General features: G+C 37.5%; 1 protein-coding gene across 8 annotated transcripts in view; it reads right to left on the bottom strand.

The window, feature by feature from the left end:
* The window catches only part of SENP7 (SUMO specific peptidase 7), a 204,277-nt gene that overhangs the window by 44,795 nt on the left and 132,118 nt on the right, over window positions 1-27,364 (bottom strand). For all 8 annotated transcript variants that reach the window (XM_028844663.2, XM_015129622.3, XM_015129631.3 and 5 more), the window contains 5 exons: window positions 10,593-10,711; window positions 6,878-7,059; window positions 5,475-5,814; window positions 3,910-4,067; window positions 832-978 (listed from right to left, as the gene is read on the bottom strand). In XM_028844663.2, coding sequence (XP_028700496.2) covers window positions 832-978; window positions 3,910-4,067; window positions 5,475-5,814; window positions 6,878-7,059; window positions 10,593-10,711 — 946 coding nt within the window. The remainder of the gene's footprint in view (window positions 1-831; window positions 979-3,909; window positions 4,068-5,474; window positions 5,815-6,877; window positions 7,060-10,592; window positions 10,712-27,364) is intronic.

Here is a 27,364-nt window from a genome sequence, read left to right as displayed (position 1 = left end):
AGGATTTTAAAAGGTAGAAAAGGTAAGAAAATATAGAGAACTGGCTGGGCACAGTGGCTCATGCCTGTAATCCCAGCACTTTGGGAGGCTGAGGTGGGCGGATCACTTGAGACCAAGAGTTCAAGACCGGCTTGGCAAACATGGTGAAGCTCCGTCTTTACCAAAAAATATAAAAATCAGCCAGGTGTGGTGACACGCACCTGTAGTCCTGGCTACTCGGGAGGCTGAGGCACAAGAATCGCTTGAATCCAGAAGGTGGAGGTTGCAGTGAGCCAAGATCAGTGGAGTGCGCCACCGCCCGCGAAAAAGAATGAGACTCTGTACCCCCGACAAAAAAAAAAAAAAATAGAGAAAGAACCAAGTAGAATCCAGTCTCACTTTCATATACGGTAGGTGAGGAGGAGTATTTTTTTTTTTAATTAGAAAAACAGAGTAGCATTAGTTCCTGGACATCCTTAATTTAGAAATTTGGAGAAGTCATTTTACAACCGATTAAACAGGCAAAATGAGATTTCTTCTTTATGTTCCAAACTATACCTGGAAAAAAATTTCACTTTACCATCAGATAACTTTTAGAAACCAAAGATTATCAATAAATGTGATTTTTTCCATACATGATTTTCATTAGAGTAGTCAGACTAGGTGGGATGTTAGGAGGGGAGAATTAAAGACACATTTCAAATTAGGTATAATGACTTTCAACATATCCATAGTGTCTCATATAAAATAAATCTTTATTCTTATTTGTCCTAAGAAAAAAAAAAAAGGAAAAAATTAAAATGCCTTGTCCAAGATCCAAAACTAGAAGAAAATTAAAGAAAATATACTTACTGTAACACAACCTTTAGAAGCTCCTTTAATTTTACCAATATAAACAGAAGTAAATATAAAATCCAGTTGTAGATCCATCTCATTACTAGGCATAATACTGGAAATGTTTTCCATGACAGGATTATATGGGCATAATTCAGATGACATCTAACAAGGAATAAATCATAAAATGCATATAACTCTAAGTATTATATAAATACTGAAAACGACTTTCACCATCAAATTCTTCTTTAAATTACTATTAGTAAATTTTTGAAGAATTTTATACTGCTCTTACTGTGAAGAAATAGTTATCTAGATTTTTTTTTCTGAAAAAATACGACTTACCTTTGAGAAAATTACACTAAATAGCTGAATGCAAAATTAATTCCAGAAATATATACTCCTCTGTATCAAAAGCCATGGTTTCACATTCAATAGTCTCTAATAGGTTTTATTCATTTTTAACTTGACAGAAGCAAGTTTTAAACATATATTGTACTTTTGTTTAAAATGAGTTTTTGAATATATGATCTCTTTTAATCCCCACAACCACCCTATAGGCAGGTTTTTCAGTTTTCCATTTCATAAATAAAGTTAACAGATGTTTAGATTGGTTAAGCGACCTGCCCAAAATCATGCGATTTGTAAGAAGCAAAACAAAGATTCAAATGCAGGTTTCTCTCTCCAGGTCCAGTGTCACTTCAACCATAAAAACTGTTTCCATTAACCAAAATAATGTTCTTGCTACTGTACTTTAAAGATTTTTTATTTTAGATTCAGGGGGTACATGTGCAGATTTGTTACAAGGATAATATTGCATGATGCTGAGGGTTGGGCTTCTATTGAACCTATCACCCAGATAATACCCAACAGGAAGTTTTATGGCCCTGGCTCTCCTCATCCCCCCCCCCCAATTTTTGGAGTCTCCAATGTCTATTGTTCCCATCTTTACGCCTGTGTGCTACTGCACTTTCAATACGCCACGAAGGAGTGTAAGTGCCTAAGAACCATCCATTATATCAAATCTATCTACTCTATGTTTGAAGACAACCAATCACAAATGGCTTATACTTGCCTAAAATCTCAAAAATCATATCACTTCCACTCAAGTGACCATATAACTTTGCTTTTAAATTATAACAGAAAACCAAGCAATATCAGCAGCAACTCTTCCCCACTGTTTCTTCTGAATTTTATACTACTTTCAGATGACTTTTTCAACTTTTTCAAATGTGCCGAACCTCTGCACATTATGCCTAACACCACACATGACCAAACAGATTACTACCAAAGCAATTACTATGAACATGTACTCACTCCCCTCTTACCTCTAGCAATGGTGACTAATCCTTGTCTAAAACATATCATACTCATTATTTTAAACCCAGCTCATAATGCCATTTACCTGCTTAATTGAATTTCTTTGTCATTCTCATGTTTTATTGCTTAGTATACTATTAATATCTTCTTATTCCCTAAGTAAAAAAGGGAATCAAATCAATCAAATCAAATCAGGTAGCTCCAACAACAGTCAGACAAATAACTGTGGGCTTTTTTAGTGATCAAATGAGAAGTTGGTATAGAAATAATTTCTCACTGGGCTTCACATTTGGTAAAAACTAGGTGGCTCCTAAAAATGACCAATCCATACTTCTCATCATTCATTTAAAACTGGAACAAGAGAGAGCACAGAAATGTGGCATTCTGCCTTATGGTAGATCTCCACAGTATTGGCTGCTTGGTTGTGATTATGAATTTAGTAAATTCTAAAAGATATGTTATTTTCTTATAATATGATCATTTCATACTGCATTGTCAATTTATACCCTGCCAAGGCCTAATTCTTCTATAAGTTTAAATTCATTATCAACAATGACACTTTTAATTATACATGCAACTAAACCATCAAGTAGGATATTGACTCAATCTGGCAAAAATGGTTACATTTTTGCAAAACTTCAGAACAAAGCTGCTGAAGTGATTTCTACGTGGAATACCAAATACAAAAGCAAATACCCATGAAACAATAATCAGACCAAACTGTTTTCATAGATCGGGCCAACTCTTCATCATACTCTGCAAAATAACAGCCTCTGACATTATTCAAAAACAAAACAAGATAAGTTTACCATAATTCTGCACTGGTGGTCAATGATCTTTTCTTACAAATAGAATAATCAGAGGCTAATAACAAGAAAGAGTACCAGCTGGGAGCAGTAGCTCACACATGTGATCCTGGCACTTTGGGGGGTGGAGGTAGGAGGAATGCTTGAGCCCAGTAGTTAACAGACCAGCCTGGACAACACAGGGAGACCCTCATCTCTAAAAACAATATATATTTTAAAAACATTATCCAGGCATGCTGGCACGAGCCTATGGTCCCAGCTATTTGAGAAGCTGAATGAGAGGACTGCTTGAGCCCAAGAGGTTGAGGCTGCAGTGAGCCATGATCATGCCACTGCACTCCAGCCTGGGTGACAGAAAAGACCCTGTCTCAAAAAGAAAGAAAGAAAGAACAAATACTGACAAAAAATGTTTTGAACCTTATTTTAGACCTACTCTCTTCAAAGGACTGACTTAATTGACTGATACTAAACTAACACACTTCCATTTACTATTTTCTATAAGAATGAAGAGGCAGAGGACTTACCAAATTTGACAGGTTTCTGACCTATATCCCCAAAGCCATGTTCTTTCCTCTATATCATACTGCCTTCGTAATATGTGAGGAAAAGGAGTAATTCCAAGTAGCCATAATACTCCAAGACCAGACATATAAATACTAGAAAATGTTTTTAATTCTACAAAATGTTAGTGAAATGTCCAATGAAAGCCAGAAAAAAAGAAAAATATTCAAGTAATAGAATATTTAGACTGAAAAAATATAAATCACCAGAAAAAAATGGTATAATCTTTTCATTTCAAAATAAAGACAACTACATATTTCATTCAAACTGCTATAAAAGTTGTCTCAAAATTCAAACTAAGAAAATTTCTAATTTTCATTACAATATTCAGCTTGATAAAACAAGTAACAGTCATTAACCAATAGTGTATATTTCACTGTTAATCTGGGAGAAGACAGAAATAAATTACCTGTACAGATTCACGTGAAATCAACGGTAGTTCTGACAATGCTGATTCAGAAGTACTCTCATTTTCATTAGTTGTCTCATGGTCTTGCTTAGATTGTAACTTAAGAATTTCTGAACTTTTATGCTCAACAGGTCCTTCTTCATCACTGGAAACAACAACTAAAAGGAAAAGAAAAATGTATTTTTATTCTTTTTTTTTTTGAGACACAGTCTTCCCATCTTGGCTCACTGCAACCTCTGCCTCCCCGGCTCAGGCAATTCTCCTGCCTCAGCCTCCTGAGTAGCTGGAATTACAGGTATCCACCACCACACCCAGCGAATTTTTGTGTTTTTAGTAGAGGCGGGGTTTCAGCATGTTTGTCAGACTGGTCTCAAACTCCTGACCTCAGGTGATCCTCCTGCCTCAGCCTCCCAAAGTCCTGGGATTATAGGAATGGGTCACTGCGCCCAGCCGAAAAATGTATTTCAAATGTGTAACAATCACATATCAAAAAAAGAACTTTCGGTTGGGTGCAGTGGCTCACTCCTATAATCCCAGCACTTTGGGAGGCTGAGGTGGGTGGATTCCCTGAGGTCAGGAGTTCAAGATCAGCCTGGCCAATATGGTGAAACCCTGTCTCTAGCAAAAATACAAAAATTAGCCAGGCGTGGTGGTGCATTCCTGTAATCCCAGCTACTCAGGAGGCTGATGAAGGAGAATTACATGAGCCCAGGAAGGGGAGGCTGCAGTGAGCCGAAATCGCACCACTGCACTCTAGCCTAGCTCACAGAGCGAGACTCTGTCTCAAAAAAAAAAGAACTTTGTAATTATTGCAATTTATTTTTAATAATCCTGTTAAACTTAATCACCTAAATTTATTCAATTTAGAAACAGGCCTATCATTTGTTATCTGATTTACAGTAGTTATAGACAATGACTCCGTATCAGTGCAATTATTCAGCAGTTACCTGCACCCTTACCTTCTAAAGAATAAAGATGTTTAAAAATGGATAAAGCCATGAGGAAGCCTTATGAACAAATGCTAGTTCTCACAGTGTATTGTGCCATCACTCTAAATTGTACCTTAAGTCCTGTTACATGAATTGCTTCAAGGAATGGGAAATTAATAACTAGGGGAAGATGTGGGAGACTATTCGCTGGAGATCCTTTAAAACCTTTGGAATTTCTTTGTACCATGTGACGGCATCAACTACTCAGAAGCTGATTAAATCAAAATTAATGATAATAATTAGATAGCACTTAAATTCTGCATACTTCATCAACCAAATGACATTAATGATGGTCCTTAAAGAATCTATTTTAAAACTACTGAGTGAGATTACTGTGTACGAATCTAAGAAAAAATTACTTCTGTTTTCAAGTCCTCCATTAGTTTACCTAAACCAATATTTTAAAACTCATGAAGGAAACTCCAAACCCCAAGCCTTTTTTCCCTAAAGTTAATATATTCCACAATGATGTCATAAACAGCTTATGGCCTTAGCCAAATTTGTTCAAGAGGAAGAAAAAAACAACTAAGTGAAGCAGAGGAAATTAAGTAACTTTATAATCCTCCTGTCACTTACTTGGTTCAGCTGAGATCAATGATTGGTTCCCTTCATTATGTCCTCTTAGAATAGGCTTTTCTATTGTATTCAACTCATTCTCATCGTTCTCAACCAGGGACGAAATCCCCACAGTATCAATGGAATTAGAGTTCCCAACAGTTTCAGTGGTTGAACAGGCAGAGGCACTTTTGGTGGTGTTACTCAAAGTCAACTCCTGACTGTTAAGTGAGGATGGTTTAGTAAAATCACTTTTTGTAGGTTTAGTTGTAATTTCTTCAGGCAGTTTTAGATCCTGATGACAGTTTTCACTTGACTTTTCAAACTCAGTGGATATTGTTGAGTCATCTTCTTGTTTTTTCTAAACATAAACACATAGAAAAAAATAGTATTTTTCAAATTTGGCTTGCTTAAACCATTTTTAAATTTCTAAAAAAAAGTAAAAATATTGTTATCACTTCTGTAACTACATGGATAGAAAACTAAACAATTATACCACATTATACTTGCCAATGTCTCCCAAGTATAAAGATATGGGGTTTGATCTGTCCAATCGGATGCCTGATAATTTTTTAAAAGGTGAAATTGGGAGATTTCCATCATTACAAATGCTTTGTCAGACAATCTCCCACGATCTAAGTCAACTTTAGAATGAGAAGATGTATTTACGTATTTTTATTTTGCAAAAGTAATAATGCCAATGTGACTACTTTGGTAAAACTACTTTGGTAAAAAAAATTTTAAATTAACAATATAACAACATTGAAAATTATGAAAATCAATCATTGCCTTCAGTATCTCATCTACTGTATAAATCTAAATCCTGCTTATAATTACAACCCAAAAACATTACAAGATCCTGAAATGATTTATGGATCAAAGAAATTGAAAAGCTGTCTTACTGTTTTATTGCTATTTATATACTAAGTCTTTGAAAGTACAAAATGTATGTATTTAATATGATAATTCTTTACTTACAATAAATTCCCTAAACTCTAAATAAACAGAAGCTTAAAGAATTTGATAAGTGAATTGCTACTGATAAAATAAATCTAATAATAATTTTACAGAGCAAACAAAAAAAAGCAAGTGATTAGACAGTATGAATTGTATTTGGCTGAAATAAAGAAAAAGAAAAGTCTAAAGGATGTACAACAAACTACTAAGGAAAGAGTGATACAAGAAAAGGAGCAATTTTAACTTTTTTAATCATTCATATTTGAAATGTGTTCCAATAACTCTGTATCACCGAGAAAAGTTACATTTAAAATTGTTTTTTAATAATAAAGCTAACAGTGAACCAAAAAAAAAAAGAAATCTGATAATAAAAGCTGAAAGCTAGAGGAACATTATTTGGCCACAGTCAACTCATTTTTATCATAGCATGAAATAATTTCCTATAATATCTAAATACCTCTACTTACTGTCTGTTCTGTTGACTTATCCAAAGAAGCACAATTTTGGGAATCAGGTAAATTATTTCTAAGCCTTCTCTTTGTCTTCCTGGAAATCAGAGTGGGTTCCATTTTTGAATCAGAATATTTAACAGCCTTGTTTCTGCTTTCCTGTTCGAGATGATCACAACCTCTACTTCCACTGTTAAGGTCTTAAAAAACAAATGAAGCATAAATATGGACAAAAAAGTATAGAGAGAATCTCTTTTAGAAGAGCTCGAAGAAACATCATCGAAATTGCTATACTACTTCCAAAGCTCATTAAAATAGAAATATACTGTTAAATTCTCATACTGACACTGGATGAAGATAAAGGCATGCCCTATTTTAATTGGCATACACAAAGTAAAATGTTCATTATACAATAGTTGTGAGGTGAGAAAAATACATAAAGAAGAAATATCCTTTTTCATTGTAGCCAAAGCAAAGCCATCAAACTGTTTTTCCATTTGCTATAAATGAATTTGGTTATACTATCAAAAAAGGGGAGGTCTTATTAAAATCTAGAAAATTCATGTCTTAAAGTTTGATAATTCAATGTGACTTTATAAACTAGTCTTTTAAAATGTAATTTACATAAATACATATTTTTAGTGGAAAGGGACTACAATTTGAAAGAGTGTTGATTGCTGCTCTTTAAAAGGAGCCAAAATACCTTTGCTCTGTAGTTGGCTATAGTATGTGATCATTCACAAGGTTGCCAATTTACTTACCAATAATCAAGACCCTGTCATTTTAAATCTCCAATAAATCCATCATTCTAGAGAAGTACATCCTTTTTTAAGTCAACAAGAAATCATTTTGAAACTCATGCCAATCATTACTAAAAATACTATTTGTTATCAAATACATGTACTGTACAAAAATACCTTCCAAAAGTTTCCACCTAATTAACTAAAAGTTATCCTGAATTATTTTGCTTTCCAAATCTATGTCATATAAGTACCAACTCCAAGTTTATGCACAGCAAGTCACAAAGCAATTGCCTTTAATTCACAATTTTCAATTCATCTGACTGGCCTGACTTCTCCATTCATGGAACGTTCTTCAATACTACACATCTTCTCTTCGAACTATTCTTGCTTTTACTGTAGCTTCAACAACTCCTAATAACTAATATTCATGATAATCTGTCTTTGACATTACTTAAAGGAAGGCACTGGAATGGGATTGAGGGTAAAAATTCCGAGAGGGTCAATAGCCTTTCAATTTCCAGAGAAAACACCTTACTCACTCCCTAAGGAAAATAAAACTCCCTCCAAATCATCAACACAATATTTAGGACAGCACATTAAATTTTATATGTAATATTGTAAACTATAAAAGTGGTCTAATACAATTTCTACACACAACATATCAAACTATAATTTCTAAACATAAATATTATACTACAGTAAAATGACTCAGGAAAGGGGCTTGAGAAAAACTTGGGTTATACAGGAATTTTCTTTTAAAGAATTTATTATTTGCACATCGGTCAAGCCTGTCTCATGGAAAAATGAGTAACTTTATTATATAGAATGAAATATTGTAAAAATAGATTACACCTGCATCATATATAATTTAACCTGCAAATCTTACTAGCATATAAAACTAAAAAGGTGACAAAATCCTTTAAATAAAAGAATATTAAGTATTTCCAAGGTATTATGTTGGTGAAAGCAAATTCCACAAGGCAAACTTAATGTGCTATGGAAAAAAATGGTACACCTAAGGTTTAATTCAGAATTTCCATTCATTTACAGGTTTTTTTTTTTTTAAATGACTGGTATCAGATGTAGGAGAGTAAACTTTGCTTTAATAAAGATCTGATAGCTAATTTTATTAGAAACACTTTCCCTACCAGTGGTGGTACCTTCAGGGATACTGAAAAACTAAAAAACGTTTATTTTGTCATGTACTTTTCCCTGATGCATGTCTAAAATGCCACTGTGACCTTAAGGTAATACTCCTGGGTATAAATCATAAAGTATTTTATTCAGGTCAATGTGAGGACTACTGCTTTCCTGGGTAGAGTAGGAATCTTTGTCTTGATAGTATCTGAAATGAGCCCATTTGTACAATTACTTATATTTTACTTGGTAATCAATACAGTCATCCCTCAGTATCCTCAAGGGATTGGTCCCAGGGACCCAGGATACCAAAATCTATGGATCCATAAGCCCCTAAAGGTATAGTATTTGCATATAACCTATATACATTCTCCTGTATAGCTTAAATAATCTCTAGATTACTTATAATATCCAATACAACATAAATGTTATGTAAATAGTTGTTATACATATTTTTATTATTGTATTATTGAAGTTTTTTCAAATATTTTCCATCTTTGGTAGGTTGAATCTGCAGGTGCAGAACACAAAGATACAGAGAAATGACTGTAATTATTTCTAAGAAAGTACAGTTTAAAAGAAAAATGCTTTTCATTATACATTGACAGTGACTAATTGGAAGTTTGTCTGTACAAAGTCACAGCACATTCTCCAAAGACTGCCTTTATAAGAGTTTCCGCTGGTTTCTTGTACAAATATAAGTTATTAGTCTAGTTTCATTTAAAAAAATTTTTTTATTAAAAAGGCTACTGAAAAGAATCTTTAAATAGCTGTGCTCCAAATGAAGTGCAATGAATTTCTGCATAGTGCCGTTAAAATACTTCTTTGTATTACGAATAACTTATGAAACCACTCAAAACTAAAATAGTGGCCAAGCATGGTGGCTCATGCCTATAATCCCAGCACTTTGGGAGGCCAAGGCAGGCAGATCGCTGGAGCCCAGGAGTTTGAGACCATCTGGGCAACATGGCAAGACCCTGTCTCTGCAAAATACAAAAAATGAGCCAGGCATGGTGGTGAATGACTATAGTCTCAACTACTCAAGAGGCTGATGTGGGAAGATCACTTGAGCCCGGGAGACAGAGGCTGAAGTGGGCTGTGATCATGTGTGATCATGCCACTGTACTCCAGCCTGGGTGACAGAGTAAGGCCCTGTCTTAAAAAGAAAAAGAAAAAGAGAAAAGCAAGAAAGCAAGCAAGCAAGCAAGAGACCTCAACAAACATTTGAAGCTATCAATAATCCAACAGACCCCTGAAGGTGTTAGTTTCACAAATAAATAATGTAAAATTGTTTTTCTCCAAGTATCAGTAAAATATTTTTAATTCTTGAAAGAGAGACAAACAAGAAAAATAAGTCAAATCATAAATCCTATATATGCAAGGAGGCCTACAAAAAATTTGCCCAAGTCTAGGAAGTATTTACGTTCAAATTTGCTAATAGTGGCTTGTTTGGCATCCTCCTAAAGTTGAGAGAAATTCTAATGAATAGAGAATGTATTTCATGGTAGGCGAACAGACAGTGATAAGCTAATAATAAAAACCCAGTTAGCAGTAACATTAATATCCATGGAAACAACACTTAGAAATAGCTAAATTAACATAACTTCATAGCTATATCCAAGTCTCCCCAAAGAAGAAAAAAAATATTAAAATTTAACTTTTGGGATCAGTAAATAAATCCGGAAATGAGTACTATACTACATAAAAGGTTTAGCAATTTTCTTTGTGTTGCCAAATAATCTCCCTTTACTTTCACATATCCTTTCAAAGTAAAATAAAATAATTTCTTTATAACAAAAATTAATACAATAAGCCAAAATTCAAATTCCAACAGTTTACTAAGGTTCACAAACCTTTAGGCTGAGTATCAGACATTAAAAGAGAAATGTCATCATCCTTTCTTCGTTTTTCTTTATTGTGCACAGCCTGCTTCACAGAATTGTCATCTACTGTCTCACTTCGTTGTGAGCCCCTGCAAAACAGAATGTATTATACTCAATTCTAATAAAGCCCAAATGAATTTAGAAGCCAACTATCATGTATTTAAAAATCCAACAGATTAGAAACACAGTCCCACATGGCAGACTGTAACAGCTGGGTAGTAAAAAAGAAATTGAACTCAGATTTAAGAAATAAGTTATCTTCCCTTTTCTACTTTTAAATTCCCCATGTGTGTTTTGGGGGAAAAAAAAAAAAACAAGATATCAACATTGGAGGACTGTGCACACGCAAAATGAGCAAAAGAGTAATACTATACAGTATTAAATAAGTTAGGTTTAAAAAGTAAAATTCCAAGGACACAAGTACCTCAATAATCAAACCTATGTATAGTCAAACAATTACAAGCCAAAGCTGAATGTTAATATATTTCAAGCATGGCTCATATATCCAAAAGTAAGTATGGTAACAAATTTTCAATAGTATGTGGTAATAAATTTTACCTATAGAAAAAATAATTTAAAGTCTAAGGTACTGGTAAAATAACAAATTTTGGAATGACAGTCACAATGTTATTGCTAATAAAAGTTCAGGAACACAAAACATACTATAATGTATAAGTGCATATATATGAAACAAAATATAAAAATTTAGACTGGAAGGATTCAAGCCTATTTGGATAGTAGAGAACTCTAAAGAGGGAGAGTATTAGAATCAGGGAGTATAAAATAAGTAAGTTTTCAACTTTCTATAATACTTCTTTAAAAACAAATTTAAATCTGAAAAAAATAGGAATTATATTGGTTAAATCTGAGTGATATGTATTGGAATATCATTCTCCATACTTACGTGCGTATTTAAAGTATTTCATAATTTAAAAATATATAAATTATTTACATCTAAGGCAGCTAGTGTAAGTTAAAAACAAGGACTATAAAGACCAATAGCACATAATGCTTCTTTGTTTTGAGAGAATTATTTGGAAGGGAAAAAATGACTTACAAATAAAAAAAAGCTACAGTATCCGAACATCACCAGTGTAGTGTCATAGTTAAAGAAAGGGTTATAGGTGCTATTACACTGCTCATTTTCATATTTACTTTGGTACAATTTTCTTTATTTTCAGATTGGAAATTAAAAGGCCAAATAATCAAAATCATAAGGGTGAGCCAATTTCACTTGCAAAGAGGTTCTGACTGAGTCAAATCATTCCACTCCTTAACTCTCAAGAATTATTCTTGAAGAATAAGGGCATCTAAGCAAATTTATACCATAGAGTTTTGTTTACTGAAAATGAAAACCAAAAGAGAAGTCAAAAAAATTTTGTTCTCCCTGAAAGAATTATCACTACAGGCACTATAAACAAAAACAGAATGTGACCTAAAAGACGATCTAAAAAGATGCTTAGGTACTTATGTTTCCCCTGATATAAGAAGCAAACAGTATAATAGTCCTCGTTTTTCTAGCACAATGAACATTGAAAAACAAAATAAGATTTCACATGTAAACCACTTTAAAAGTTATATGGTTGTAGAAAAAAGACTTTATAATAGAGGATTTTCTTGACCAAATGCTAAGCATTAAGTAGTTGGCATGAAACAAAAAATAAAAATGAATAAGTATTTTCAAAAGGTAATGTCATATGATTCAAATGCACATACAGTGAAGCCAAACACATCTGTCATATAATCTCAATCCAAATAACAGTTTTTTGCAGAATATGGCAATCTGGTTCTAAACTACACATGGTGGAAAGTCATATGTTTAAAGATAAGGATAGCAATGTTCAAACACTGTTAGCTTCCATCCTCTTATAAGAAAAGGAAATGAATGGACTGGAAACACCTAAGTTCCTGAACAAGAAATATAAACATTCACATTATTCAAGTAAATGTAATAAAAGCTCAAAATAAATATTTTCCAGTGTGACAAAATTCTAAGAAATTTTTTAATACTTAAGCAAATATATTTTAAAATTATAAAAATGTATTAAAATAGTGTGGTACTAGAATAAAGACATATCGACTATAGAAACAGAAAACAGAACCCAGTAACAAACTTTCAAATATATGCTCAAAAGATTTTTGACAAGGATGCTGAAACCATTCAATAGGGAAGAGACAGTCTTTTCAATAAAGGGTGCTGTGAACAAAGGACAGTCATATGCAAAAGGAAGAAGTTGGATAGTTATCTAACACCATCTACAAAAATTAACTCAAAATGGATCAAACACCTAAATATAAGGCAGAAAACTATAAAACTCTTAGAAGAATACATAGGGGAAATCTTTATGACTTTAGATTTGGCAGTGATTTACTGGATATAACAACAAAAACACAGTCAACAACAAAGATAAATTTGAATTCATTAAAATTAAAAACTTATGGCTGGGCACAGTAGTTGATGCCTGTAATCCCAGCTACTTGAGAGGCTGAGTGAGGATTGCTTGAGGCCAGAAGTTCAAGAACAGCCTGGAGAACATAACGCCTACACACACACACACACACACACACACACACACACACACACACACACACACACAATTTAATAATTAACTAGGCATGATGGTATGCCCCTGTAGTCTTAGCTACTCAGGAAGCTGAGGGGAGAATCACTTGATCCCAGGAGTTCAAGGTGGCACTACAATCATGCCACGCACTCCAGACTGGGCAACAGAATGAGGCTCTGTCTCAACACAAAAAAAATCAAACCACATACATATTAAGGGATTAATACTGAGAATATATAAAGACCTCCTATAGTTCAACAACAAAAAATAAATAACAAACAAAAATGGGCAAAGTATTTGAAGAGATGTTTCTCCAAAGACATACAAATGGCCAATTAGCATGAAAAGATGTTCAATATCACTAATCACTAGGGAAATGCAAGCCCAAATAACAACATACCATTTCACACAGATTAGGACAGAGTAATTTAAAAAAAAAAAAAAATTTTTTTTCATTTAAAAAAAATTAACAAACATTGGCAAAAATACAGAAAAACTGGAACCTTTGTACATTGTTGGTGGGAATGTTCAACAGCGCAGCCACTGTGGAATGGTTTGGTGGTTCCTCGAAAAACTAAATAGAGAACTACCATATAAGAAGCTAAACACAGGCCAAGTGCGGTGGCTCACACCTATAATGCCAGCACTTTGGGAGGCTGAGGCGGGCGGATCACCTGAGGTCGAGAGTTCAAGACCAGCCTTTCCAACATGGAGAAACCCTGTCTCCACTAATAATACAAAAATTAGCTGGGCGTGGTGGCGCACTGAGGCTGAGGCATGAGAATCACTTGAACCCAGGAGACGGAGACTGCGGTGAGCCAAGATCACACCACTGCACTCCAGCCTGGGCAACAAGAGCGAAATTCCATCTCAAAAAAAAAAGAAGCTCAACACATAATCACAAAGTTATCAAGCAATCTCACTCCTAGGTATATACCCAAAGGAACTGAAAGCAGGGATATGAACAGATTCTTGTACTCCACTGTTCACTGTAGCACACTATTCACAACAGCCAAAAGGTGAAAACAACCTTAGGGTCCATCAACAAATGAAAAGAAAAACAAAATGTGGTATGTTCACACAATAATTATTGTATGAATAATTCATACAATATTATTATATAATATAATGTATGAATTCATACAATATTATTGGGCCATAAAAAGGAATGAACTTGTGATATGTGCTACATGAACTTTGAACACATTATGCTAAGTAAATTCAGCCAAACACAAAAGGACAAATATTGTGTGATTCCACTTAAAGAAATAACTAAAATAGACAAATTCACAGACAGAAAGTAGATTAGAGGCTACCAGGGGATTCTGAGAGGGTAGAATGGGGAATTACTATTTAATGGTAACATAGTTTCTGCTTGAGATGAAAAAGTTGTGATAATGGTTGCACAGCAATATGGATGAACTTCGAGGACATTATGCTAAGAAAAAAGAAACCACTAACTAAAAGACAAATACTGAGATTCCACTCATATGATGACATATTTAGAACAGTCAAATTCATACAGGCAGAGAGCAGAATGGTGACTGCCAGGGACTAGAAGAAGGGAAAAATGGGGAGTTATAGTTTAATAAATACAGAGTTTCAGTTTGGGAAGATGGAAAACGTCCTGGAAAAGAATGGTGGTGATGGCTGCACAAATATGTGACTGTACTTAATGGCACTGAACCGTACACTTAAAAATGGTTAAAATGGTAATTTTTAGGTTACTGATATTCTATTACAATCTTTAAAATACAAAAAAGGTATTAAAATGTACAATAAATGAAGAGAATGGGAGAACTGGTTCTACTAATTTCATAATAAAACATACTACAGAGTAACATCAACAAGTATAGTACTACAGACTAGTATATAAGAAATGGCTGACAAAAGAAAAAAACAGAAGAATTTGAAACAAAGCTGGGAAACAAAGCTTTCAAATTCAGTTGTAGACGAATAACTGGGTAGCAACAGAGAAAAAAAGAATTCAGAATCACATCCAATACTCTAAGGTAAAATGAACTATCATATGCTAATGAATAAAAGATGTAAGATTTTTTTTAAGCCATCAGAAGAAAAACACTCTATTTATTAGCCTTGTGGAAGAAGAATTTCTTGAGAATGGAAGTAAAGGCCGGGCGTGGTGGCTCAAGCCTGTAATCCCAGCACTTTGGGAGGCCGAGACAGGCGGATCACGAGGTCAGGAGATCGAGACCATCCTGGCTAACACGGTGAAACCCCGTCTCTACTAAAAAATACAAAAAAAAACTAGCCGGGCGAGGTGGCGGGCGCCTGTAGTCCCAGCTACTCGGGAGGCTGAGGCAGGAGAATGGCGTAAACTCGGGAGGCGGAGCTTGCAGTGAGCCGAGATCCGGCCACTGCACTCCAGCCTGGGCGACAGAGCAAGACTCTGTCTCAAAAAAAAAAAAAAAAAAAGAGAATGGAAGTAAAGAAATTATAGAGAAAAATATGATCGGATTCAACCACATACATGGTAAACTTTTAATAAACGATAAACTAAGAGCATCAAAATACAAAAGAGAAGTTAAACCCAAAACTGCATCAAAGTGCAATACACAGGAGTTCCAGTTCCCAGTCCAGCATGAAAGGAGCTTGGAAGTTATCTACCCTAACGGGTAAAACTGAAAAATCAACAACTCTTCCTGGACATGACAAAGAAGTGAAGTCACAGGATGCATGGCTGCCCCCAAAATGGGAGAAAGATGGCCAGGTGAATACAGAGAATCACAACTTAATAAAGCAAAAACACACAAGCAGAAACAGTCCCAGGAACTATTATTGGAGTATGAACATCTAAACTGCAATTGACAAATTGCTGAGGGTTTAGTGAACACAAGTCTAAGCGTTAAAAATCCCAGAGGACTTAGTCATAAAGGGGGTCGCACACTTTTGTGAGTTTTATCTGCAGGAGTTCAACCAGGTTCTCACAGTGAATATCAGAGGAAAATCCCCTCATGGTTCAGCAGAGGAAAGTAAACACTTTCAAATATGCCAGAGTATTCTGTTCTTCTTAACAAGGCCTGCCCTCAAGAAAAACTGTTTCACCAGAGCCTAAACTATGAGTTATTTTTCAGAGCCTAATCAACCAGGGGAAAGAAAAAATACCCAACTCTAGCTCCGTCTAGCATTCTGTGTGAGGGAAAGCAAGGAAAATACACAATTCCGAGAACATCTAGGTTTCCACGTGGGAAAAGGGAAATACCTAACTTCATTATATTCCAGGTATGCCATTGCACCAAAGTGTTCAGAAGAGAATGAGAAACACTACTTGTAAAGTTAACAGGCCAAGGACAAAGGCTCATTAACCCATTTATGCTTGAGGTTGCAATTTTTTTAATTTTTGCAATCAGAGCTTGGTGATAACCTTTAGCAGTAGGATATAAATAACTTCCACATGCGTAGCATTCCAATAATGGAAAACTAGGGATAAATGGGTTAAAAGACTGAAACCTAACAGGACTGCAGAATGCTTTTCTTCCTCTCACATCTTACCACCACATTCCTAAAGATCTACTTACAGTAGTTGCTTTTATCTAGTACGTCATGTCCAACCACCCCAAAAAAAGAAAGAAAATTAAAAGCCACACTAAAAGAAAAAAAAAAAAAATACACACACACACACACACACACACACACACAGTTTGACAAGTATCAGATCCAGAACCAGACATGTCAGAGATGTTGAATTATCAGACTAGGAATTTAAAACAATGAGATCACTTGGACTCAGGAAGGGGAACGTCACATACCGGGTCCTATTGTGGGGAGGGGGGACAGGGATAGCATTAGGAGATATACCTAATGTAAATGATGAGTTAATGGGTGCAGCACACCAACATGGCACATGTATACATATGTAACAAACCTGCACGTTGTGCACATGTACCCTAGAACTTAAAGTATAATAAAAAAACAAAAAATAATAAAAAAACAAATATGATCAACAGATGAAGTATACAGCATATAAGCACTTATGGGCAATGTTAGCGGAGAGAAAGTGTAAGAAAGAATGAAAAAGAAATACTAAAAATCAAAACACTGTAACAAAAAATGAACAATGCCTTGGATGGGCTCACTAGTAGACAGGATATGGAAAAGGAAAGAATCTCTCAACTTGAGTATATAGAAATAGAAAATTCCAACACAGGAAAGCAAAGAAAAAAAAAGACAAAAGAACCGTAAGAGAATATTGAAGAAATATGGGACAACTACAAAAGGTGTAGCATAGGCATAATGGGAATATCAAAAGAAGAAGAAAGAGGTAAAGAAACAGAGGAAATATGCAAAGCAATAACGCATGAGAATTTCCCCAAATTAATGTCAGACACCAAATCACAGACTAGCAAATTCAGAGAAAACCACAGAGAATAAATGCCCAAAAAATAACACCTAGGCATATCATATTAAATTGCAAAAAAAAAAAAAAATCAAAGATTTAAAAACTGTGCATAAAATGCAGAAAAAAATAAGCCCTTAACTATAGAAAAACAAAGACAAGAACTGTATCTGATTTCTCAGAAACCATGCAAGTAAGAACACTGTGGAGTGAAATCTTTTAAGTGTTCAGAAGGAAAAAGCTACCAACCTAGAAAAACAAATAAATAAATAAAGTACAAAGTTGCAGGATTAATACTCTCTGATTTCAAAACTTTCTGTAACGTTATGGTAATCAAAACAGTGTGGTACTAATATAAAAACAGACACATTAACCAACCGACTAGAATAGAGATCCCAGAAATAAACCCTCAAATATATGGTCAAACGAGTTTTAACAAGGGTACAAGACCATTCAATGAGGAACGCAGCCTTTTCAAAAATGATGCTGGAAAAACTGAATAGCCACATGCAAAACAATGAATCTGAACCCTTACCTAACACCATATACAATAATTAACATGAAATGGATCAGAGACCTAAGCATAAGGCATAAAGCTATTTTGAAAACTCTTGCAAGAAAACATAGGGGAAAATTTTCACATGAGATTTGTTAACTATTTCTGGATATGACAACAAAAGCACAATCAACTAAAGAAACAGATTAAGTAGACTTCATCAGAGTAAAAAGGCAACCAACAGAATGAGATGAAATATTTGCAAATCCCATATCTATTAAGGGATCAGTATCTAGAATATATAAAGAAATCCTACAACTTACCAAAAGAAATCCAATTCAAAAGCAGGCAATGTACTTGAATAAACATTTCTCTAAAGAAGATACATAAATGGCCAGTAACATGAAAAGATGTTCAATGTCTATTCATTAGGAAAATGAAAATCAAAACCACAACGAGATACCACCTCACATGCATTAGGATGATTATCAAAAAACCGAAAACAAGTACTGGCAAGATATGGAGTAACTGGAACCCTTGTGCATTGCCGGTGGCAATGTAACATGGTGCAGCCACTATGAATAATAGTATGATGTTTCCCAAAAAAGTTAAAAATAGATTGCCATATGATCCAGCACTTCCACTTCTGGATATACACCCAAAAGAACTTAAAGGAGAGACATGAACACATTGAACACCCATGTTCATAACGGCATTACACACAATAGCCAAAAGGTAGAAGCAACTCCACTATTGATCAACAGATGAATAGAACAAAATTTAGCAGATACATAAAATGGAATATAGTCAGTCTTAAAAACGAAGGACATTCTGACACATGCTGCAACATAGATGAACTTTTAAGACACTATGCTAAGTGAGATAAGTCAGAAAAGGACAAATACTGTGATTCCATTTATTTAATGTACTTAGGGCCATCAAATCATAGAAACAGAAAGTAGAATGGTGGTTGTCAGGGTTTAGGGGAGAGAGGAATGAGGAGTTACTGTTTCACAGATACAGAGTTTCAGTTTGGTAAAAATGAAAAAAGTTCTGAAAATGAATGGTGGTAATGGCGATACAATAATGTAAATGTACTTAAAATAGATAAAGTCTCTATTATTCAAAATGAGAACACAGATACTAATTAACTTTGGACTTTGTTAGGTCAGTCAAATATAATTTCTAGAAAACGATTTAAAGATAGAAATAGTCTAAATCTTCTAAAACATAAAGCAAAAATACCACCCCCCCACCACACACACAAAAAAACAAAACATAATTAATCTTTAAAATACAAAAATGGGCTGGGTACAGTGGTGCACACCTATAGTCACAGCTACTTCAAAGGCTGACTTGAAACCAGGAGTTCAAGGCTGTAGTGCACTACAATCATGCCTGTAAATAGCCACTGTACTCCAACCTGGGCAACATAGCAAGACCCATCTCCAAAAAAAAAAAAAAAAGAAATACAAGAAAGGAAAAAAGATCAAGCAGACCGAATAAAAAGCATAAAGAAAAATAGTATAAAATATAAACAGACTATGCCTTATAGTTAAAAATAAATGCAGACCGAATGTAAAAAGAGAAGTATTCAGATCCATATTATTTACTGGCAACACATGTAAAATGAAATGTCCAAAGGAGCATTGTTTATAAGAGCAAAAAAATTGGATACAATCCAAACTCCATCAATAAAAAGTAGGTAAATCTATTTTTAATATTAATACAATAAATACATAAGTAAAACTGGATGATCTCTAGTTCTATGCATTAACATGAATGAATCTCACAAAAATGTTGGGCAAGAAAAAATATGCCTGCTATGTAAGAATACATATTGTTCAGTAACCTGAATCATTTTTCTAAAGTTCACAATTATACAAAACCTAAAATTCAGAAAAGTGGTTCATTCTAAGGCGAATGCATGGGAATGGGACAGAATGGGCACAGTGGGGAACAAACGAGGCTTCGGTGATACTGGTAATAGTCTATTTTCTAATAGAAGGTGAACATTTGGGTGTTTATTTTAATATTATGTTTTTTAACTTAAATGCATCTGATAGATATTAGACCTGTGTTTTATTCTACCTCTGACACTTAATCTGTTTGAACCTCAAAAAGTTTCCACATTTATAAAATAGAAATATTAATTGCTCTCCTATGTATCTTATAGGCCTACAGTAAAGATTAATATCAAAATAGGATAGTGTGAAATGAATAAAAATAACACCATTTTTCATGATTATAATCATTTAATCCAGAAAAATATTTAGATGAAAGCATATCAAAATATTATCAATGCTTATTATTGAGGAATGGATTATAGGTAATATCAATTTTATACTTTTCTATATATTTTTAATATAAATATGCATTATTGTTAAAATTAGGAAAAAGTTTAAATGTTTACATAAATTACATATAAATAATGAAATATTATTTTGAAAAGAGTGATAACCATATAATGCAAATGTTCAAGAGTTCACCTTGCAAATGAATATCATTATTAGTAATTTCATTCAAAACTGACTAATGTTCCTACCATAAAGGAGTTGAACTTAGGATATATGTACTATTTGTATCAGTGTTTTTCAAATTGCAAGTCAGAAGAAAATGCATGACATAAAACATTTGGAAGAGAAATTTTAAGTTAACAGGGGAAAATGATCCCAAAACAGAGTATCTTCTTTAGTGGCTATGTGGATTATTGTCATCACCAAATTACCAAAGGAAAGCTTAAAAAGAAAATCAACTGACATGAATATAGGAAACTATGACAGAGCTGTAATACATTAATAAAAATGAAACCTCCATTTCCATTTAAAAGCTTTGGGCTCCCTCTATTGGAAGTCTGTATTAGAGTCTTGCAACTTAAAATAGCAAATTGATCCCTTTCACTCAAGGCTAATTACCAATCTCTGCTGAGTGGCTGGCTATAATAAAACCTTTATTACTTTTGTAAAACATAACTTTATGAAACATTTTTATTCTTTTTTTATTTTTAGGTACAGGGTCTCACTCTGTCACCCATGCTGGAGTGCAGTGGCTTGATCACAGCTCATTAAAACCTCTAACTCCTGGGCTCAGGACCTTCTAGCTTCAGCTTCCTTAGTAGATAGGACTACAGGCACACAGTACTGCACCTAATTCTTTTTTCAAAAGTTTTTTTGTAGAGACAGGGTCTTGCTATGCTTCCCAGGCTGATCTTGAACTCCTGACCTCAAGCCATCCTCCTATCTTGGCCTCCCAAAGCACTGAGAGATTACAGGTATGAGTCACCACACGCAAGCCTGTTTTCTAATACAATTTGGTATATATTATTTGGAAATTAAATTATACTTCTTTACATTAGCAGTTTTAAAATATTTCTAAAAATCCCAATGGGAAGTAAAATTTAAAAATACTCAAACATTCTGCTCAGTCTGACCTAAAAGGGAGTTCTTAATAAATATTTATAATGGAAGGGCAAAAAAAGAATCAGAACTTCTATTAGGAAAGTAATCTACAGACTTGTTCAGGAACTGATAGCTCATCTAAAGCAGCACAAATGAGAACAGTAGCTGGCTGACTTATCTCCATATTTGGGGTTAAAGAGGTCTTCCCAAGGATAAGCCAAAACACAAGAGTTAAACACTAACATATTTTGCCAAATAAACTAAAAGTCTTCTATATCAAAGAAGATCCTATAAAGAAAGTGTAGTATATAGCAAACTTGAAAAAAAATTTACAACACATACTACAAAGAGTCAATATCTTTAATGAGTTTTTAAAACGAGTGAGAAAGAGATGAGCACCCTAATAAGGACAAATACCAACAGAAAACTCATATAAGAAATTTTAAAAAACATATTCACTAAAAATGATATAGTGTGGATAACTGTCCCTGACCAAATCTCATGGTGAATTATATCCCCAATGCTGGAGGTGAGGCCTGGTGAGCGGTGTTCAGGTCATGGGAGCAGATCCTTCACTGCTTGGTGCTGTCTTCACGATAGTGAGTGAGTTCTTGCTACATCTGGTTGTTTAAGAGTGTGTAGCACCCTCCCCCCGTTTCTCTTGCTCCTGCTTTCACCATGTGATGTGCCTGTTCCCCCTTTGCTTTTCACTGATGGCAGCAGTAGCAGCCCATCTGGAGCAGCTGCTGCAAAGAAGCCAGCTGCAGTGGGGAAGGCACAGCCAGGACTACAAACTCCACAGAGCTGGTGGAAGCTGGGAACAGGCAGAAGTCCCTCACCCTTCCAAGTTGGAAGGGCAGGAGCCCTGCCTTCCCCAGCACTGCTGCAGCCACACAGCCACAGCTGCAAACCTGGGCATTCCTGCACTCTAAGGAGCCCAGGAAGGCCCCCATATCCCTGCAGGCTCGGAAGTATCTGCTCCCACTGCCCAGCCTCTCCACTCTCAGTGCCCACTCCAATTTTGGAGCAAAGTTGAGGCCAAGCCCAGGCACTGTCACAACCTGGACAGGAGTACACATGCTCGGGTACACACCAGCCCTCTGCCACTTCAGCCCCCTCTAGTCTTTGGGTGCCAACGAGCACAGAAGGGAAGGGGATGCTGAGGGCAGCTCAGCGTGGGCCTGCAGGCACCCCTCAGCATGAATTGCCTGGGCACTGGAGACAGCAGGTTGCATGGCAGTGGGAGGCAGACTAGTTCCTGGGCAGAAAGGGGAGTGTCCCCAGTGAAGCCCCTCCTTCAGGTCTGGGACAGCCTGAAGCCTGAGGCCCAGGCTCCCAGTTCTGAGGACCAGAGTAACAACTTATAGTGCTTTCTCCAGGCTGCCTATGGACCAATCAGCATGCACTGCCTCCCCTACGAAGCCCATAAAACACCCTGGACTCAGCCAGACTCGGGCAGACATCAGGACTATCTGCCTGCAGAGAGGAACTAGCCACTGTGAGTCCCCTCTCAGCTGAGAGCTGTATAATCAACGGGATGACCTGCCTGTGGATAGGACTATCCATTTCGGGCATGCTGAGAGCTGTACTGTCACTCAATAAAGCACCTCTTTGCCTCACTCACCCTTCAGTTGTCCACATACCTAATTCTTCCTGGACAAAGGACAAGAATTCAGGACCTGCCGAGTGGCAGGACTGGAACAGCTATAATACAAACAGGGCTAAAACACGTCCCTCGCTTGCCACGTTGCGGGCGACTAGAAAAAGAGAAGACAGAAGGAGAGAAGAGCTGCGGCCCTTCAGGGAGCCCAGACCTAGGAGTTCCCCTAGCCAGGGCTGTGACACCCTCTTTGGGGCTCTGCAGTTCCTGGTGTCTCCAAGCTTCCGGGCACCACCTCATTCCCCAGTGGCAGCAATGGAAGCCACTTGCAGTACGACTGGTCCAGCTGCAGTCTCGTGGGAAGCCACCGCCCATACCAGCACCTGAAGCTGCCCGACCCGCCACAGCTGACATGTCTGGCTATGCACAGCGGCCAGACCCAGCACTCACTCGCTCACACACCCCTCGCCACTCTGCACCTGGCTCGCACTTGGCAGGTATGGGATCTGCGCCAGTAGTGGGAACCAAGCACAGCCTGCCAGACCAAGGGGGCAGAACAAGCCCACCAGACCCAAGCAAAACTCAGGCAAAGATGTCACCAGCTGGTGAAGCAACACCACAAGGATCCTGTGACACCACCAAGATTGTAAGCTTCCTGAGGTCTCCCCAGAAGCAGATGCTGCTATGCTTCCTGTACAGTTTGTAGAACTGTGAGCCTATTAAACCTCGTTTCTTATATATTACCCAGTATTGGGTATTTCATTAATAGCAGGGCAAGAATGGCCTAATACAAAAAATGAAAGATGAATGAAATGAAGACAATTTAATGAAAACAATTATATATTTTTGCCTACAGTTTATCAAAAAAATGTTTAATCATAACACCTAATTCTTGTTAGAGTATAACAGAATCAAACTGAAAGGGTTTACTAGAATAAATATATGAAGATGTGTGTGTTTGCGTGTGTGTGTGTATATATATATTTTATATATATATATATATATATGCCACTTACTGAAGCACTGACATATAGAGAAAAAAAATACCTTGAATGTCTTCTCATGAGGAATTACACATAAGTAAATGAAGTGAACACTCCCCACAACTTCAAAGTGCACCCTCAGACCCCACCCAAAGACAAGGATGACCACCACAGCAGATTTTGGCAAAAGGCAGGGGCTAAATCTGCCACGTTTAAGAGATTTAACAGTACTCAGTCCAGCTTCAAAGCCCACACCAAGGCCGCACACAGGCAGAGTCTAATGTCAACCATGCATTTTTACTTAGCAAAGCAGCTGGTCCTATCCATCCAATGGGCAACTCCACCTAAACTTAGGGCCTCTCGTGCAACTCCATCCAACTGCTGAACTCAAATAGCAGTATCACACAGCCAGAGAATACATCATGTGACCCTCTCCATCTAAGACAATTGCACTACCATCCAGAGCTCAAATGAATTGCAGAGTTCCTCCCGTGGTCTCAGTCAATAGTAAAGCCCAGTCAGTTGACCTACCCAAACTCAGAGCAAAGGCAGCGGCTAGAGAACCCAAGAGCAAACTCTGCCTACCAAGGATCATTACCAGCTGACACATCCAGAATTATAGGCCAGACTAAATGGTGAAGGTCCACCTCTGCCAAAACTGTAAAAACTAAAAAAGCTGGCTCTCCTCAAATGGGAAGACAACAACACAAGGAAACAAGAATCAGAAAAATCAGGATATCATGACACCTCCAAAATAAAATGAGCAAAGGCCCTAACAACAGGACCTTGAAGAAAGATCTGTGAAAGGACAGATAGGAAATACAGAATAATCCTCTTAAAGAACTTCAGTGAACTACAAGAATACATGGATAAAAAAATTAATGAGGGGGCTTCAAGAGACCGACTAGAGGTATCTGGCACTTAACTCCTCCACAACTAAGGACCAAAACAACTGTTAAATAACCACCTATCAAATAGAGCTCCTAAAAATAACACTGTAATTCAGCAGAGAACTGACAGGGAACCTATGAGGCACAGAAAAAGAGGGAAATGAAGCAACTGGCTTGGCTAAGATGCACTCAGAGCCAGGACAGACTCCTTGCTGTGGGGAAAAGGTAAGCAAAAAATCTCCAGAAGTTCATGTTCCACTGAAGACTCTTGCAATCCGAGGTAAAGGAGAGCCTCTTGGCCCTGGCGGGATCTGAGACTAATATGGGGGCTGCCTGGAGTCCACACAACTGCACTGTTCAATAGGGAGAGATCATGCTGCATCCCACATATCCCCTGAGACTCAAGCAGCTGCAACACAGCACCATTTTGAGAGCCTAGCTACCAACAGACTACGTCATGCCCTGAGGCCCAAGAGTCCCTCTATTTCCACATCCCTGAAGGCCTGCTGACATTCCCCAAATCCACCCAGAAGGCTGCAGCATTGCAAGGTTGGCTGGACCACCAGTAGTGTGGCCAGATTCCCGGCACTCTAGCCCAGGCAGTATCCTGCATGCCAGAAAACAAGTAGTGCAATGCACCAGGAAAGCTGCCCCCAGGACAAAAGGAGTCAAACCATGTTCTCCCAGAGCCTAAGAGGTGCCTGCCTAGGCACTAACAGCAACCCAGCTCCCTCCATGTGTGCTACAACATCTGCACACATCTTCAGAGGGTCTGGGGACCAGCCTTCCCAGCTGACATCCCAGGCCCCCAGAATAAGTGTCTCCTACCTGCTGCAGGCACTAGCATATGCCACACAGGGGCATAAAAATGGGCAAGCCCTGCCGTCACCACCAATGCTGGCACCCAAGTACATCATCTGGAAGCCTGGGAATCAATGGACCCTAGCAACTGCTGTTGCTGGCACCCATGTGCACCATACAGGGGACTGAGTACATGTCTTCCCTAACCATTGCCACCATGACCAGGGCCTGAGTGCATGGTTCAGGGACCTGGGAAGCAACCAGCCCTACCCAATGCAGCCAGTGCCCACATACACAATCAGAGAGCATAAGAGTAGGTCAGCCCTGCTCACTGCCACCGTTAGCACACGAATGTGCTGTCCAGGGATAAAAAAAAATCAACCCACCGCACCAACTACCACCAGTACAAGCACATACCATTGAGAGGCCTGACAATAGGCCTATGCCACCCACCAACATCACAGCCAGCATGAGCCATTCTGGGGCTTGAAAACAGGCCTACCCCACCCACCAATACCACTGCTGGTACCCAAGTGCACTGTCAACCTGTCTAAGGATTAACCCAACCCACCCATTATGGCCAGAGCCTTGCACACACCACTGGGGAGCCTGACTAGAAATCTGCCCCCTCACAACTTCTGCTGGTGGCACCCACATACGTCATTCAGGGAGCTGGGGATTAGCCTTCCCTGCCCACCACTGCTGGTGCCCAAACAGCCATCATGACCACCACTGCCAGCACCACAGTGTGCCATCCAGAGGTCTGAGAAATGACACACCCGGGTTGCCACAGCCACTGCCTGTGCACTCCATCAGGGAGCATGAGGACAGGCACTTCCTGCCAGCCACCGCATAAGTCATTACCCCCATATTTTTTCTGGGAGCCTGAAAATCAACCTGCCCCATCTGTAACCATCTGCACACACCATCTGGGGGGCTAGAGGATAAGTCCATCTTACCCACTGCCATCACTGCCAATGAGCACATGTATTGTCAGGGGGACTAGGGATCGACTAGGGAGCACACCACCGATGGCTCCTGCACATGGCTTCTGGGGGACTGAGTACAAGCCTACCTGACATGCAGTGTCTGGGAGCCTAGGGATAGGCCCACCCAGCCTGCTGGCAGTTCCTGCATATGCCTCCTGGAAGTTCGGGGACTGGCTAGCCCAGCCACCACAGGCACCCACTTGCGCAGTGCTTAAGGAATAAGGATTGACCAGTCACACCTACTACCATCACCAGTGCCACTCACATATCACAAAAGTCTATGAACCACCACTGCCACCATGACACCTGAGCAAGCCCACCTGAAGGCCCAAGAACTGGCCCACCAGGACCTGCCACCACCAGCACAACTGTTAGAAGCCTGGGGGGTCCAAGGACCAACACATCCAGCCTGCCACCACCACCACAGGTATCTAAGGCCAGCTTGCTTGGAGTCTAGCACTCTAGAGTGGTGCATCACTAGCTCACTGCAGCCTTGAACTCCTGGGCTCAAGCAATCCTCCTAACTCAGCCTTCAAACCTAGCAAGAGATTTAGACATACAGACACAGGAAATACAGAGATCCTCAAATAGATACAATACAAAAAGGTCTTCTCCACAGCACATCATGGTCAAACTACCAAGTCAGAGACTACAAGAAAATTCT

This window comes from Macaca mulatta, chromosome 2 (assembly GCF_049350105.2).
Source record: "Macaca mulatta isolate MMU2019108-1 chromosome 2, T2T-MMU8v2.0, whole genome shotgun sequence".
In the NCBI taxonomy this organism is placed as follows: Eukaryota; Metazoa; Chordata; class Mammalia; order Primates; family Cercopithecidae; genus Macaca; species Macaca mulatta.
This window is presented reverse-complemented; position numbering and strand designations above follow the sequence as displayed.